The sequence below is a fragment of the Mustela nivalis genome, assembly GCF_964662115.1.
Source record: "Mustela nivalis genome assembly, chromosome: 16".
NCBI lineage: Eukaryota > Metazoa > Chordata > Mammalia > Carnivora > Mustelidae > Mustela > Mustela nivalis.
The window spans coordinates 31,659,745-31,677,395 of NC_139035.1; the positions used below are offsets into that span (position 1 = coordinate 31,659,745).

General features: G+C 53.6%; 1 protein-coding gene across 1 annotated transcript in view; it reads right to left on the reverse strand.

Annotated features, from left to right (window-relative positions):
- Window positions 1-10,768, reverse strand: part of LOC309849954 (uncharacterized protein) — a gene marked incomplete at its 5' end in the record, with an annotated part of 35,904 nt that extends 25,136 nt beyond the window's left edge. Inside the window, 3 exons of the mRNA XM_082703048.1 lie at window positions 2,104-2,291; window positions 5,623-5,796; window positions 10,705-10,768. Of these exons, the coding sequence (XP_082559174.1) occupies window positions 2,104-2,291; window positions 5,623-5,796; window positions 10,705-10,768 (426 nt within the window). The remainder of the gene's footprint in view (window positions 1-2,103; window positions 2,292-5,622; window positions 5,797-10,704) is intronic.
- Between the last annotated feature and the right edge of the window lie 6,883 nt (window positions 10,769-17,651).

Sequence of the window (17,651 nt, forward strand, 5' to 3'; positions counted from 1 at the left end):
CTGAAGGCTCCATGCTTCCCAGCACCATGCAGTGGATTTCCCTGGGACATCAAGAAAAATCAGACTGTGTGCTAAGAAAGATGGGAAACTGAAGGGGGAACCAGATGACAGAGGGCAAGGGGCAGAGTCCCTGGGGATGACAACGGGTGCCCCGTGACAGCATGACTCCTCCTTTCAAAGACCGCATATGATTCCAGTAAGGCTGAGGAAACAGCAACATCTGATGCATCTGGATAATCTTCCATGAATCCTTGCCTGGTACCCCGAACCATCGTTCAACCTGGCCCCGTTTCTATCAAGTCTCGAAACACAAAAATCCTTCAGTCGGCGCTGTGCCTCTTGGTTCTGAATCACAGTTTTGGCATCTTTGCCCAGTTAGCAGTTCAAGATCCCACGAGTGCTTCCACCAGATACTTTACAGGGAGAGCAGACATGCGAGGATTATTAAACACATACACATGGTGTACATACATGTGTACATGTGCATGTGTACACACACACACATGCACGCAGCCATGCATGCGCACACTCGCACACCAAAACCTCAGAGGAAAGGCCACTGTGGCCTTTGTGGCAGCGGTCACTCTGGCCATAGCCCTTGCTGGCGGAGGACGAGGCTACACTCCAGTTCTATGTTCCAACCTTAGCTACCAGCTACTAACACTAGGGTCTGTTTCATTTGCTCCCTGCAGATCCTCCAGACTCCACAGAAACAGCTCTCAAAGCTTCAAAATGAAGCTTATCGGAAGGTAACCGATTGAAAAACATTTAAACAAAACTTGTCAAAATCTTGAAACAGGCATCTTGGACTGATAGAATCGTAATCATGACACCGTCCACCCAATCTAGTTCTGGCTTTCTGAGCAACGAGACACCCCCAGGCCCAGAGGAGCCCCTTTCCTTATGGCCCAGGCTCACCTCTACCTGCCTGCACTTCTGGACATGGGGGACACCGCATCCCTGCAGGTGAGGGTCCCCAGAGTTAACAGGTGAAAGTACTGGGTGCTCAGTTATATTTGAATTGAGAATTTAACAAATGAGTTAAGTCCCATGCAATATTGAGAGTACGCTCAAATTAAGAAATGATTTGTCATTTATCTGAAATTCAGCTTTTACCAGGCATACCGTGTCTTACCTGACACATGCACTGGAGGCCCAACCCCAGGGACCTGGGACGGGTGGGGGCCGGACTCACGAGAGCATGCCTGCTGCTGTCCCAGGGGCCCCCACTTGCCCTTCCCCCAGCACTGCTTTAGGACGCCCCCCTGGCCTCTTTTGGCTGTCAGCACTCCACACAACCCATGGTCCAGCGGCGTCTTCCCTGCTGCATGCACACCCTTGAAAGAACGTCATGTGGTCGTGTCTTGTTTCCAGGAAAAGCTCCAGGGGCCTCCTAACTGGAGCCTGCTTTTGTTTTCCTCTTCCCCCTCGTAGACCCGTCCTGCACGCTGTGCTCAGAGGCCCACATGCAAATCAGTGTGTGTGCGTCAGTCATAATTTCAAGACCCACATGAAACTGAGAGCTGAACCAGTATGCCCACCTTCGCTAGCAGGAAACCCCTCAGACCCCGACCTGCTGCTGTCCCTGGATGCCCTGTCCCCTCACTACTGCGAACCACTGCTCAGGGAAATGACACACATTCGAGGAGAACAGGAAGAAAGGAGCCCTCAGCTCCAGGCTTCCCAGCGTGTGCCAGCCACGGCTCAAGCCCAGCCATAAAATGCACAGGAACAGGGAGAAGCACGGACAACACAATAAAGCAAGGAGAAAATGAATGACGCCATAATACAGTCTGTTTTCATTTCGTGCAGAGAAAATTAATTTTTTAGGACATTTCACTTAACTTGGCAATATTTTACGGTTTAACCTCTGATGCCTGAAGCGCCTCTCTTTCATGCCCTTCAGCCTCAGACGGGGGAAGCCCGTTTTACGACTAGCTGTAGGTCCTGCCTCTTGGGGGATGACCAGCCTCATGGCCCAGCTCAGGGCCGTGTGCACTCAAAGGAAGGGGAGTTGCGCTGACCAGGATTCCCAGCTCATCACCTCCCGCAGGAGCACCCGCTGTAACTGTGAGTCACCCTCCTGAAGAGTGGACACATTACTTTCCAGAGCAAGGAACCGGCGTGGGCTGGTCGACCAGATGAGGCTGTGTAGGCACTCGAGGTGCTCGGCCCCCTCCAACTTGTACCCAGGGCAGCAGTGGTAGGAGATGACATCCCCACGGGGAAGGAGGTCTGCAACTCGGAGATGTTCGCGTAGCCATTGGAAGAGGCAAGAGGTCTCAGGCAGCCTGTGGCGAGGAAAAGAGGAGGGACGGTCGCACTTGGTCCCCTCTGCACCAACGAGACCCGCAAAACCCTGGCCCCCTGCCCGCCACCAAGGGCTCTTCAGCCAGACGCCCGTAACCACTTTCCTGTTCGATTCATGTCGCAGAATTTGGCGTCATGCTTGCAAACCACACAGAGAGGCCCAGGGGAAGAGGGAGGAAGTGAGGGGGGTACAGCTGGGATCAGGGAGCCCCAGACACACCTCAGAATCATCCGGGAACCTTTAAGCAACACAATCCTGGCTGCGAGCCCTAGGTCTATGCACAGCCAGGGCACCCCGAATTTTTTAAATCTCCCCAGGTGATGCTAACATGCTCCTGGGGGTGAGAAGCACTGAGGTGCTGTGCAGCAAACATACACCCCAACTGTTTCAACAATGGGGACACCTGGGGGGTCTAAGGAGGTGGCAGCAAAAACACCCTTCCCCTGCTTGGACTGTGAGGCAGGGGCCTGCGGACCCCGTGTGATGCTACGTGAAGATCAATTTGCATTTTAGGTGCACTTGACATGGTTCTCAGCCTTGAGAACTACCCCGAAAAAGGGTGTCTCAGAATACACCCCACTGGGCCCCCTCCCAAGGAGCTCCTGGTCAGGGTCTGCGCAGAGCCCAAGGACATGCACGGCAGGCATGGGGCTGGGTGTCGCAAGCCCCCACGCACACCCAGAATTCTCCATGCTGTCTGTGTTCCCACACTTCTGCTTCTGCCAAACGGAAGCTGCTTTTCCGTGTTGAAACCTGTGCCTGGGGAACATTCCCAGGGGCACAGAATCCCGTTCTGTGTGGCCCCCACTGCGATCCTGGCATTTCCTGTCGGGGTCAGTGGTCTCACTAGAGGAAATAATGACTCTGCAGAGCTGGGGCTCTTCCCACGGAGAACTAATTGTGTGTGAAGTAAATAATGTATAATGGAAATCCCGACTCTCCCTTCCAGTCGCCGAGCACGGATCACAGCATGCCCATGGCAGCAGGTGTCTGAGCTCTGCTCCCGAGCTGGCTTGCTTTGACATTCTGAGCCTCGAACGGCTTCATGCTCCGCCGACTGCCCTGGTCAGTGAGCTGGTACGTGGGATCGATGTTTCGGCGTGAGACCAGAGAGGCCAGGGCAGCCCTGGCATGCAGAACTTAGGGAAATGCTCCCTTTGGGGCTGACAGTGTCCCGTGCCACAGAGATCCACGGGCCTACTACCACACAGGCCACATCTGAGACACGTGGCCACATCCTTTCTCCACGGCCTGGAAGGATTTACCCGTTGAGCTGAACATGAACTGTGTTCACAGGAAAAGTGAAGTGTCGGGGAGGAGGGGGAGATTGGGACTCAGGAATAAACAGAATCCGTGACTGAGAAAAGTAAGACAAGCACGTCAACATGAACAACTGACCGTATCAGAGTCCCTAAGTGCTGTTCAAATGAGCTGGCACAAGGGACAGTGCCTGCGGCTCCTCCCAAGAAGGAGTGTCATTCCTGGCCACTCCCACAGAGAAGCTGGAGTCCCCTGAATATAAAACGGACAGACCCACAGTGAACAGCAGGTGCATCTGGACACTGCTCTCCAAAACACAAAGTTCCCAAGGAAAACATGGCCTTGGAACATGCCCGCCTGCTTGCCTGCCCCAAAAGAAGCCAGAAGGGGTTGTAACTGCAGTAGTAAACCAGGGAAAGAGAGACATGCTCCTTGGCTGGGGACAGCCCATCCCAAGCATGGCAGCAGACACCAGGCTTTGACACAATAGCTTGGTGCAACCTCTATTTACACTTCCAGGCAATGGCGAGCCGGCTTGTCAGGCTCTCTCCCTCGGATCTGGAAGTGCAAAGAAAAGCCACAGGACGAGACGTCATGCTAAGGGCCAGTCATGCTCCCCGTGGCGCTCCGAGGTGTCAGGCCATCTAATGCCGCCAGACCCCTCACGCCCATGCCATGTTGGGCAGTCACTGCTTGGGCAGCCAGGCCCCTACCTGCCTCTGCATGGAGATGAGTTCAGGGCACAGAGCAGGGGACATGCCCTGAGGGAGGGTGGTGTGGGTGACGGTGCTATCCGGGGAAGGGCACCTTCCGAGAGCAGCCAGCCGGCTCTGGGCGACGCTCTGAGATGCAAGCGCAGGGTGGTGGACAGAGCAGAGCAGGAGGCCACACCTGAGCCCCTGATGAGGATGCCACCCTCGGGCATTTCTTAAGAAATAATAGAGACCAAAAGAACTCGTAAATAGGTGCACGGAATTTGCAAGACCTAAGAGGGAGAAATCTCTAGAAAGGGCAGGAGAACAGGGGACAGTGGGGGATGCAGGATTCATGAAGGCAGAGGGGGCTGGCATCCGAGGGAGCGTTCTTGGCCCCGGGAAGGAAAGGGACCAGTCGTTGGTAATGTTCACGTGAATATTCAGCCCAACCTCAGATCACGGTGACAACTCTCCACAGCCTCCCGAGAAGTGCCCCCAGAGCACATGTATCCCTGGAAATGTCATCTGTGCAGGCTACGTGGCACAGGGAGTTTGAGCAGAGAAGCTCACAAAGGGGTGGCCTGGCCGCCCTTGGTCCTCCCGATCCAGAGCCTCTGTTTCTGCAAAGGGCCATGTAGGACTCTTAAGCCCTCACAGAAGGAAATAATTCATTTCCGACCCCGGGGCACGCAGAGTAATATCAGAGCCTGCCAGCCATGACCTAGAGCCCAGCGCTAGCATTCGTCTCAACCGGAACACGCCAAGGCTCCGGCGCAAACAAGCCTCCTCCCCGAAGAATGAATTATGCACTGGCTTTCAAGTCACATGTCAAGAAAATAAAATCAGAATTAATGTGCACGGAAGGACTTATTTTCACAAACAGGGTCCTCCGTGTTGGCCCAGGCAAATGTTAAAAAGGCAAGAGGATTCTTATTTACTGGGTAGTTTGGATAAAATCTGAATTTGATTATTTTTCTGCTCCTCATGCATTATAAAAATGGATAACGTTAAGAAAAAATAGCCTCTGTAAAGATGCGTCTTTAATCTACCCTCACCACCACTGAAATAAGTATAAACGTTCTGCTGTTTTCATTAAAAATGCCATAGTTCATCATCGTGCTCACAGCCTGGTTACAAAATGCCTATTTCTTAAAAGACTTTTGGTTCTCGGTGTGAAGGAGAAGTCAACATGCTCAAGAACAAGGGCTCTTCTGGTCTGGGCTCTCACGGTGGGCACGAGGGGCTGTTGGGGACCGCAGGGAGGGTGTGCGGATGCCAAGGCCAGAGCCGGTGGGCCCTGCTTCCCTCCACGTCCCAGTGGAGAGACACACACGTGTTCCCAGCCCGCGCCCCTACCTTGACAGAGCGGCAGGTTGTCCCACGTCCCGTCATCACGGCACAGAGAAACCATGTTGTACAGATCAGGGTAGCGGATCTTGAATCCCTCGTGACAGGTGACGATCAGCTTGTCTCCGTGTCTGTATCTCCTGTTATGAATCTCAGCATCGTCGATTTGAGGGATACGGCAATCTGCAAAGGTGTAAAATGGACACGTTATTTTTTTAAATTTCAGCCTGTTGTGCTTCCCAGCTTGGCACAAAGCTCTTCTTTTCGGACCTGGCCTCAGGCTTCCCTGTGATAAAACGCCCTCGCACACGGACTGCTAGCCCCTGGTCTGGAGGGGACTGAGGACAAGATGTCCCAATCCAGCCATGAAAGGAGCTTCACCTCCAGCCTGGAACCCTTCACACCTCACAGTGGAGCCTCAGGCGATTTTGGAACTAAGAGAGGAAGGACAGAGCTAGGGGCTCACAATGACCTGCTAAGTGGTCCCACCCAGCCTACGGCCTCTGCCTTGGGGCAGAAGAAAAAAAAAGGCCTTGCAGAACAGTGGGGACAAGCTGGGGCCACACCGGCCGGCACCTCCCTCCTACCGGATCTGCTCCACGCGGGTAATAACATGGAAGCACATGCAACCACCAACACCACACAGCCCCCCACAGGTAGGTGACCTGCTTCTTGGAAGCAGGTGGGAGCAGAATACAGACTCGGAAAGGGTCTGTAGCCCAGCATCAGGGGCGCAGGAACAGGAAGTCCACACAGAACGTGATTGAGAGATAAAATACAGTGGATAAATTATAACCCTCCACTTCGAACATGGTCTCCTCCCAATTCCGCGTGTGTCCCCACATAACCTTGTGCAGCCATCCCCGGAGGCGTACAGAGGGGTTGCGCTCCAAGCTTCGCAAGTTTTAAAAATGAAGCAAAATCCAAGCACAGCATTTCGACAATCACAGAAACTTTCTCCAAGAGTATCTCAATGCTGTAAGACTGGGTTTCTCAGCCACTCCCGAAAGCCTTCTGAATCAGCCATATGGTTGGAATGGTGGGAGACTTGACCATGAACTGCTGGCTCTGAGGCCTGAGCCCAGGAGTCCTGAGGCTGCGGAGGGAAGGGACCCAAGCAGCCCATGGCCGGGAACACAGGTGGGTTTAAAAAGCACATCCCAGGAGTTTTGATGTAGGGTTGGGGCTGGGTTTACAGGGACCAATGAAGAATCTGACAACAGACTCTAGAAAACAGGATGACCTCTTCGCGGGGTCAAAGTCAAAGCTTGGGCGTGGCATCTGCCTTCATCTCCAGATTAGCTGGAGAGCAGGGACTGCACCCCTGCATTCTCCCACATGCCCTTGGAACTCCGGGACTCCACACGTGGCTGGCAAAGAAATGTCGAGGAAGTGCGGCCATGGAGCCCCGGGACAACCCCATCAACCCTCTGTCTGCAAATTTCAGCAGGAAGCGTCCTTGATGGAAAACTGTTGTGGTTCTAGTTCGACCTCTTATTTTTGAGTTTCAAACTGTGGAAAGGGGTTTCCAACCTCTCACGTTTAACCAAAAATTTTTCTACCAGAATAGACAAATTCCCCCAAAGTCAATGCCAGAATGATCCTGACTGGAGTCACAAGGCAAGTGACAACTTGGCACCACTGCTGCCTTCTTAATGGAAACGGGAAATCACGTTTCTCAGTAGTGCTAACGCAGGCATTACTCAGAGCAAATAAAAACACCTTTATCCAGGCGCCCCTCTGTAAAACCCCAGCTGCCAACTAACCCCATGTTGCTGATTTACGCGACAAAGCCACCGTTCCCCTGACTGGCTTCCGACTTCTCCGGGAGCTGACCCAGGTCCTTAGCAGGCAGCCAGCGTCAGTGAGTAAAGCCAGTGGACAGAAGGGACACTGCGGCCCGTGAGTGTGTGGTCACTGGCTGTGCAGAAGCAGCAGTCACTCACACAGAGTGCCCTGAACTCCTGACCAGATGCCTCTGTCCACAGCCAGGAGCTGGGGGCCACCACGGGGCACATGGCCCAAGGATCCCAGGGCACTACGGCCTCCCAAGTTCTGCTCATGATGGAGTCACCATGGGGACTGGCTGCTATGGAACAGAGACTCGCACTGACCAGGGAGCTGGGAGCAGGCACCGGAGCTATGGCCAGGAGGCCAGGAGGGCTGTGGCCCAGATAAAGGACAGAACAAAACAGACCAGCAGTAGCTTCACAGAAGTCGGCCCCCCAAAGCTGAGCTATGATCCTACCCTTGGCGTCTGGCGCCTGAGCCCCCCACCAGAGGAGGGGAGATAGGAAGACGAGCCTGGCCCAGCCAGGCCATCCTTAGCCGGACGTGACTATGCACTTCATGTCTATGGAAACAGAGAAGCCAGGATCTTTAGTGCCCCAAAACAAATACATATAATCTTCATCAGTTCTGAAGTTTCAAACAGAAATAAGAGAAATTTCCTACAGTATGAGTGCATCCCGTCAGCCGGAAGAATGTTTAAAAGCCGCTCCAAAAATGCCATTACCAAGGATGACAGATAAAGCTCCATCGGTATCTGACTCTGGCAGGAGTGGGGATGTGATCAAACCCGACACAGACAGACACAAACGGGCACTTTGGGGATACAGCTGAGAGGGTGCAAAGCTTCCACTTTGAGACATCCTTTCTCCCCAGACCACTGCATCGCTGCATCTGAGTCCTGCTCGTGTAATAGGGGATTTAATAGAAACAAGTCAAAGAGGGGATATTAAGGTGATATTACACAGTTATACCTAAGAACAAATTATTCAATGACATTAGTTAGCATAGAGCAGAGTCCTAAGGAGCAGAAAAGGCAAAGTTCTAAGAATACATACCACGACCAATATTTACTGGCCTTTTTAAATGCCAGTTATATGTGAACATGAACCTGATTCCTTCAAGTGCCAACTCTGACACCCATTCTCCCTAAAAAGTGTTTCCAGGAACATAACTACGTAATCGACCCTGGAGACACAGCATTCATATCCACACAGGAAAGGTGCTGGAAGCCTCGCTGTAAAGGATGGTGTTGGGTTTTGTTTACCCCTGCATTTATAACACCCGGTATTCATCCATCCAACCATCCATCTGTCCACTGGTGACTCGCTGAGCACCCAGCTGCAAGCGCTGGGCACGGAGAGTTAGGAATCCTACCCTCGCTGCATGGAGAAGGCCGCTAACAAGTTAGTAAATCTGCGAGGTAGAGACTAACATGCAGTGATTGCTGCTCGCATGAGGAGGAACAGGTGCTGAGGTCACAGGGACCTACCAGGGGCCCCTGGAATCTGGGTGCATGGGACAGGCACCCTGAGGAGATAATGTTTATGATGCAGGGCCACATGGCAAGGTGGCCTTATCGAGCAGATCTGGGAGAAGACAGCTTTAGGCAGAGGGAGAGTAAGTGCAAAAGCCAGGAGAACACGAGTGTCCTTAAAATCACACAGGAGGAGGGGACGCCTGGGTGGCTCAGTGGGTTAAGCCGCTGCCTTCGGCTCAGGTCATGATCTCAGGGTCCTAGGATGGATTCCCGCATCGGGCTCTGCTCAGCGGGGAGCCTGCTTCCTTCTCTCTCTCTCTGCCTGCCTGCCTCTCCATCTACTTGTGATTTCTCTCTGTCAAATAAATAAATAAATAATCTTTAAAAAAAAAAAACACACACACAGGAGGGGGACACCTGGCTGGCTCAGTCCCAGGGTCCTGGGATCAAGTCCCGCATCGGGCTCCTGGCTCAGTACAGTGTCTAATTCTCCCTCTGCTCCTGCACGCTCTCTCTCTGACATATAAATAATAAATAAAATCTTTTAAACACACAGACACACACAGGAGGGTCCATGTGTCTGAGACACAGTGAGCAAGGGGAGATGAAGGCCTTCTAACTTGGGGCATACTTCATTAGGTAGTTAGGACAGGACTGGCAAGAGGTTGTCTTTTAGATAAGCTCTCTGTTTCCCAGGATGATAAAACAATAGAAGGCCTTTGTCTCCAGGCAATATTCGCGGAGCCTGCGTGTTCTACTATTGCTGATATGTTCCTGAGCCTGTCTGGGTTTTAAATGCTGAGTATCTTGGGCCAAAGGATTTATCAGGAAAGTTGATCTACAAAACCAAATAAACTTTTCATTACTGAAACCTTATGGAAACCACAGCCTGCATGGGCTGCGCATAGCAGAAAATATTCATTTATTTCTAAAATCCTTTTCAAAATTTGTTTTGATTTTTCAAGAGAAAGCTTGTGTAACCTGCAAGGCTGCAAAGTTAAAGAGGAAAAACCACATGCCTGTCTCAATAAATATAGAGAAGCATCTGTATCAAGGGACACAGACTCCTACCTGCAACACAGGGAGCCACCTTCCCTACACAGCATCCACCCGAGGCCCATAGCACCCGTTCTGAATGGTGACGCTGACCATTATTAGTTGAAGGATACTTGACCAACCATGCCCTCTTGCTATTAGGCATAACCACGGTGATTCCATATTTCAGAACTTCCGACAGTGCCGCCAGGGGTGTCCCCGTCTGTCCCCACACACCGTGGTCACAGTACCACAGACAGTACTCCCGGGCGCATGTTCCTTCCTGCGACCCACCTCACAGCTGGAGCTCTCTCAGCCCTGCTCAGCCACCACTCCCATGTTCGTTCCAACGCTTCTCTTACTTGTTCATTTGTTTTGTTGTTGAGATTCCACCTGTCACACACACACCTGTCCTTCTCTGTGTGATTTAGTTCACTTTACTTCTTTGTTTTAATTTTGACTCTTTTAGAAAAAGACCTCAAAAATAAAAGCAGAGACCATGCATGCTCTCAGCTTGGGGAAGCCTTTGCCTATGCTCAGTGACAGTCGAGTTCGGTGCTTCGAAGACTTCCATAAACACGGTCTATGCTAATTCCGAAAAACAGTGAGCTGTCAAGGTCAGGAAAGCTCCATCCACACCCACGGTCAGGGGTGGTGGGGAGAGACGGAGCCCTTGCCCGCACCGGCACTGCCTCCCTTGCGTCAGCCCAACCTGCCGCGGAGACAGTCAGCCCCCTGCCCGCCGCCAGGTAACCTCTGAGCAGTGTTCTAAACTCACACACACCCACGCAGCATGAAGCACACAGAGCAGACACCGCCACGCTTGCCAGAGGTAGGCAGATACAGCGCCATGACGAGAGACCATAGGGTAACTGCTGGAAACAAATGCCCACTGTGCCGCCCTGTCTCCCTATCAAAACCCGCCTGGAACAGACGCGACAGTGACTGAGTGGATCTCCCGAGTACCACACGTTCCTGCCTCCACGGGCAAGTCTGAGCAGCACGTACTCTGCTTTCTCAGGCGCCGGGGCTGGGAGTGCGCGGCTGGCTAGGGACGCAGCAGTGAGCACCCCTGGTGTGACCTGAGCTGCTCTCCTGCCTCGACAGAAACCAGGACCTGGGTCGTCATTGAGGTTGAGGAGGGACACGGTGACTTGTGACACCGAGCCTCCTTTGCGCCCGGCCTGGCCACAATGCTCTCCCGCCAGCATGTGGGGTGGGCCCCTGGGCTGGCGCGGCTGGTCCCCACAGCCCCACGAGCAGCCTCCACGGACGAGGGGGGCACTTTACCTTCTTGTGCACAGAAGGGCTTATCACTGGGGATCCAGCCGAGGGTTCCATTGAGATGTCTCACACACAGCCTCTTTGTAGGGCCCTGGAGCGTGAACCCGTCTTGGCAGTGAAACTGGGTGACAGACCTTTCAAGGAAAAGCCCTCCACCGGGTGTCCTGAAGCCATTCTCAGGGACACCGGAAGGTCATCGAACCCTACATTGACAGAGAGAAGAAAAGGAGCCTCTAAATATGTGCTTCCGAGGCTGGGAGCCTTCCTGCATCCGTGACGGACACTGTCACACACCGCCAACACCTAGCCACTCCAATCAGCCCAGAATGTCCGCATTCTGCCGTGTGCCACACTGGCTTCTTGCTTAGAACAGCGCCCGGAGCGTCCTCCATCCCCCGGCCGACCACAGCCCTTCATGGAGGCTCGGGGAGGAGCAGGGGAGAAGGAAGCCACACAGGGAACGACGCCGTGCAAGACGCTGCAGGGGGGTGAGGCGGGAGGGTCAGGGAGGAGGCATGGACTCTGAGCCACCCAGCAGGCCAGACGACATTTCAGGGACAGAACCAAGGATGTAGGACTGGCAGGGCTGGCATTCTCACAGGACAGGCCTGAGCCACCAACACTCGTCTCCTCCCCGGCCCTCAGCCTGGCCCCTCCCGCCAGGCCTCCTCCGGACTTCCCGAGGATCTGGGTACCTTCCAAACCTCCCAGCCACCCATTCTGTGCTCCAACTAGAGCTCAACCGCCACGGGTGCTGAGCTGGGAGCCCTCCAAGGACGAGTCACCTGTTCATCTTTGTGACCCTCAGAATCCGCCGCTGCCCCACGTCACCCCCACGCATGTCCCAGGGAGGAGCAAAGGCCCACAGACTCCCACAGACTCCACAGTCACCCCACTTGGGAAGGGGTGACCCTCGACAGCTGGGCTATGTGGAAGCAACGTGGATCCACAGAGCAGGCTGGGCGTCCTGAGGTCCACAGATGACCCAAGGAGGGGCCGGGATCAGCACTGCTGGGGGCGGAGAGCAGGGACATGGCTGGCTTCATGTCTTCAGTCTGCAGCAGAGTGGAGGTGCCCCCTCCGTGGGGGCTGGTCGACATCAGCCCCCAGAGTCTGACACCCTTAGGGTAGCCCCAGGGGGCTGGGATACATGCAGGGAGCAGGGGAGGGCTGAGGCCCCCAGGGAGCCAGCCAGAGGGAGGACGGTCCTGCGGGGACCAGTGGAGTGCGGATGGTGGAGCTCAATCCCAGGATAAGGGACGGCTCTGCCAGGCCGGGCAGAACCCTTCTAGCAGGACCCCCAGGGACAACGAAGGGGAGCTGGAGACGGACCCTGACCGCCGCACGTGGGCCCAGGGCTGGGACTTGATGCAGGCAGCAGAGATGTGAAGGAGTGGAGACTATTGTGCTGTTTTGGTTGTTTTAGGTGCAGGGGATACAAGCTGTAACGTTAGTGTCAGGGACATAACACAGTGGTGCAAGAAGTGTGCATGTTACACTGCGGTCACGTGAGCATGGCTGCCATCTTATCACCACTTCACTTCACTGTGACAACAGCACTGACTGTGTTCCCGTGCTGTGCCGTTCCCTCCTGGGACTTATTCATCCCATTCCTGGAAACCGGACTTCCCTCTCCCCATTGTCCATCCCTCTCTTCCCTCCCCTCCACAACCACCAGTCTGTTCTCTGTACTCAGGGCTCTGTTTCTCCTCTTGTTTTGCGTTTGAGATACCACAAAATCTTAAAGTATTTCTTCTCGGATTGACTATGTCACTTAACATAATACCTCCTTAGCTCCATCCATGTCCTTGCAAATGACAAGATTTCATTCCAGAATTGATGGCTGAGTAATATTCTGCTCTGTATATACCACACCTTCATTATCCATTCATCCATCAGTGGACACTTGCCTTGCTTCCCTACCCTGGCTACTGTAGATAACGCTGCCATGAACATCGGGGTGCAAGTTATCTTTTTGAATTAGTGTTGTCATTTGCTTTAGGTAAATACCTAGTAGCACAATTGCTGGATCATCAGATAGCTCTATTTTTAACACCTTAAGGAACCTCCATACTGTTTTCCAGAATGCCTACACCAGCTTGCATTCCCACCAACAATGTAGGAGGGATCCCCTTTCTCTGCATCCTTGCCAACATCTGTCGTTTCCTGACTTGTTAATTTTAGGCATTCTGTCTGGTGGGAGGTACTCTCTCTCTGTGGTATTGATTTGTACTTCCCTGATGCTGAGCGATGTTGAAAATTTTTTCATGTGTGTGTTGACCATTTGGACGTCTTCTTTGGAGAAATGTCTGTTCATGTTTTCTGCCCATATCTTGACTGTATTATTTATTCTTTGGGTGTTGTATGAGTTCTTCATATACTTTGGATATTAACCCCAGAGACTGAGACTTGAACAAAGGCATGACTGAGAGCAGATCGGTATCTCAGCCCCTTCACACCCAGGCAGTGGACGCACTTGCACTGAGCCCTCAGGAGGCAGAAAGACCATCAGAAATGCCTCCCGGACCCCAGCTGCACCAGGATCTGCAAGATGGTTTGTGAAAGGCAGACCCACAGACTAGGCACTCTCTGGGTGGGTGGGGGAAGGGCTGTCCTCCTGGAAAGCTCTCCAAACAGCTCTGAGCAGCCAGTCTGGCTCCTGAGAGGGCCAGTAGTTGAGGTATGTGGAGTCTCAAGGCTGCAGGAGAAGTTACTGCATGAATTCAGATGCATGAATTCAGATATCAAAGGGACTGCGGCTGAGGGGAGGGGAAGGGGTTAAGAGAGGCGTCGAGGACAGCTGCCAGGTTTGAGCGCTGAGCCTGCACACAGAGAGAGGGGACGTGGTGAAGACCGGCCTGGGGACCAGTCCCAGTGTAGCAGGTAGATACGATGAGTCTAAGACCTCAGGACACCGAGGCCAGGTGGGGGAGACCAGCTGGAGAGCCAAGTTGAAGCCATGATGTCCTGAGCTGCATGAATGCACAAAGGTGGCAGCTGAAGGCGCAGCTGGACAGCCTCCTGGGAACAAACACAGAGAGAGGATGACACATGCCTCAGACAGAAGCGGGCACTAGGGGCATGAGAACACAAGATGGCCTGAGCAAGGCTGCAGAGGCAAGGGGAGGCGTCTCAGCCACCAGGGCAGGCGGCTGGGCAAAGGCGCAATATGCAGCCGCTGGCTGCAGAGGAAGGATCCGGGACAGCTACAGGGCTGGACTGGCCTGGGGGAGCCTGCCTCCCCATGTGTCAGGGGGAGGCTGCAGCAAATGTGCACTGCCCATTCATAGTGCTGCATGGGGACAGAAGATCACAGGGCACAAGCCATACCTGCATTCGGGCCAAGGGAGGGACTTTCCTGTTACCATATTAAAAATTGAGAGTGAAAGAGATCTGAACCCATGTCCACACAGCAGGGAGAAAGAAAGACTGCAAATGAGTAGCAGATGGGGAAGCAGGTGTGTGGTGGAGAGAGGATCCAGCCCTACAGGAGGGCCTTGACTTCCACCAAGACAAGAAAGGGTTTTTCAGAACCCCCACTGCGGAAAGGGTGGTCCCCATGGTGTATCCACTAGCTCATGGGTACCTCCCCGGGAGCCATCCCTCCCTCTGCAAAGTATGACCAGGAGCCTCTCTTCCCATCAAGGCACCTGTGCCCAGCTCTCCTAGAGCACCCTTCACCCTGGCAGTGTTGTGCTCTGCCTCACAGCCTCTGCCACTGGGCTGTGAACTCCTGGGGTTGGAGAACCATGTCTTATCCTTCACTTCCAGCATGCCACAGGTGCTGCTAATGCAGGACAGAGAGAGGGAGGGTGAGAGGGAAGGAGGGAAGGATAGAGGGAGGGAGGGAGGATGAATGGGAGGATGGATGGTTGGAGCATGGATGGAGGATGGATGGGTGGGTGGGCGGGTGGGAGGAGGGTGGATGCATGGATAGATGGATGGGTGGATGAATGGATGGAGGATGTTGGATGAGGGGACGGTGGAGGATGGATGGACGGGTAGGTGGATGGATGGGTGGGGGGGATGAGGGGATGGATGGATGGATGGAGGATGGTAGATGGATGAGTAGGGTCGGTGAGAAGACAGATAGATGGTGGATGGGGGGATGATGGACGGGTGGGGTGGTGGGTGGGTGAATGGATGGATGGACAGATCAATGACGGATGGGTGGATGGGGGATGATGGAGGGTGAATGGATGGGTAGGTGGGTAGATGGATGGATGGGGGATAGATGGATGGTGGGAGGATGGATGGATGGATGGATGGTGGACGGATGGATTTCACAGATGAGGGAGGCACTAAGTGCTCTCCCCTAGCACAGACAGGCTTTCTCCTACACCTTCTTACCCCCTCCCTTCTTCCACCCTGAGTGGACTGAATTCCTTAATTTTTTTACAACCTTCTTCCCATCCATACCTGCACAGAACGCCCCCTCCTCCGCCCTCTGCAACATAGGGCCAGAGGTGGGTCTGGGTTGGGACTGGACTGAGTCATGTGTTTCTCTCTCAAACACACACTCTTTGGGCAGTCACACCCGCTAACAAATGAGCCACAGTGATCATCAATCACAGGCACAAACCCTCAGCTTATCACACCCCCTGCCCCAGGCAGAGAGCTATTATCCAAGAGAGGAGAGATAACCCTCTCAGGTGAGTGCTGAGCCTCTGTGGGTGCCAGCCCTGGATCCATCAGAATGACTCCTGTTCTCACAATAAATAGGACAACTATGCTGTGAGGACAGAGGAATTTCCTCAGGGACCCAGCTCTGTGCTCTCCTTACTTATTCCTTCCCTGCCCCCCTCCCCTGCCTACGAGGGACCACAGTTAGCTTGTGTATCCCTGCATCCAGACAGTCCGAGACTCAAGATGCCACTGGCCAGGCCCAAACAGACAGGAGTGAAGAGCCAGCTGTCAGAAAGTAGGGTGGTGCGGCACCTGGGTGGCTCAGTGGATTAAAGCCTCTGCCTTCAGCTCGGGTCATGATCCCAGAGTCCTGGGACTGAGCCCTGCATCGGGCTCTCTGCTCTGCAGAGAGCCTGCTTCCCCATCTCTCTCTGCCTGCCTCTCTGCCTACTTGTGATCTCTGTCTTGTCAAATAAATTTAAAAGAAAGAATGAACGAAAGAAAGAAAGAAAGAAAGGAAGGAAGAAAGAAAGAAAGGGGGATGGTGTAAGAAGAGCCCTCGGTTCACTCTGGACACCTCATCCCATCAAGCAAGGCCACCATCTTCCATGTCTTGCCAGAGCTCCATATGCCACTCTTCAAAGTACCCTGGAGGGTCAGTGACAGTCCCCAGCCTCAGCCACATCTCCACAGGCTGCTCTGGCATTTCCTGTAACATGGGGATCCATCCACCAGACGCACACCCATGCGGGGGTAGTTGGCCTGCTCAGAGGGTCTGGCTCTGGGAACCTGCCCACCTGGGCTCCAAATTCTGCTTTACAATCCAGCAGCCACATCTTAGGAAGGAAACAGAGTTCACAGGATGATTTCTAATGTTTCTTTTGGGGGACGTGGAAGGAAAAGGGAAGATCCCATTTTAGTAAGTCCCGGAGAGAGTATCCCCTAACAGTTCCTCCTAAATTCAATCCAGAACACAACACGTATGTACAAGAGACATTTCATATATGTCAACTTTACTGGGCCTGGGGTACCCAGACATTTGGTCCCACAGTATTCTCGGTGTGTCTGCGGGGTGCTTCCGGATGAGATCACCACTGGAGTCAGTAGACTGAGTAAAGCAGACTGCCCTCCCTGACACGAGTGGGCCTCATCCAATCTTGTGACCTGAATAGAAGTAAAGATTGAGTAAGAAAGACTTCTTTCTCTCTGTCTGCATACTCGGGCTGACACATCAGTCCTCCTGCCTTCAGACTCAGACACAGGCTGGAGCGCACATCAGCAGCCCTCCTGGGCCTCCGGCTCACCAAGCGGAACTTGGACTTCCCATCCTGCATCCCTGTGTCAGCCGGTCCCTGGGTGTGTGCGTGTGCGTGTGTGCATGTGTGCAAGAGAAGGAGCTAGTGCTCCTCCTTGGCCCTGTGTTCTCTGGCGAGCCCAGACACATGCAGTCTTCCTAAAGATACACAGGCAAAGATATGAATGCCAGCCGTCCCCACACCCCAGGAGACACTATTTCTCTCTGGACCCAAGTTCTGGGAAGCAGCCTGCAGGGTGGGGCAGCGCTGGGTGCCTGGGTCTGCAAGCCCATCCCAGAATCCCAGCCTGGGACACCCTCCTAGACCCTGGCATCTGTGACCGCCCGAGAGGTCAGAGCTAGGACTGTAACTTGGGTTTGGCTTCGGGCAGAAGGTGAGATCTCCTCTTTCCCTTTCCTTCCGACTAAAAGCAGGGGCAGTGACAGGAATGTGGGTTCTTCACCCCAGAGAATGGCGTCCCAACCTGAGGCTCATTAGGAGGTTTTGAGCCCTCAGGTCTGGGGACTTCG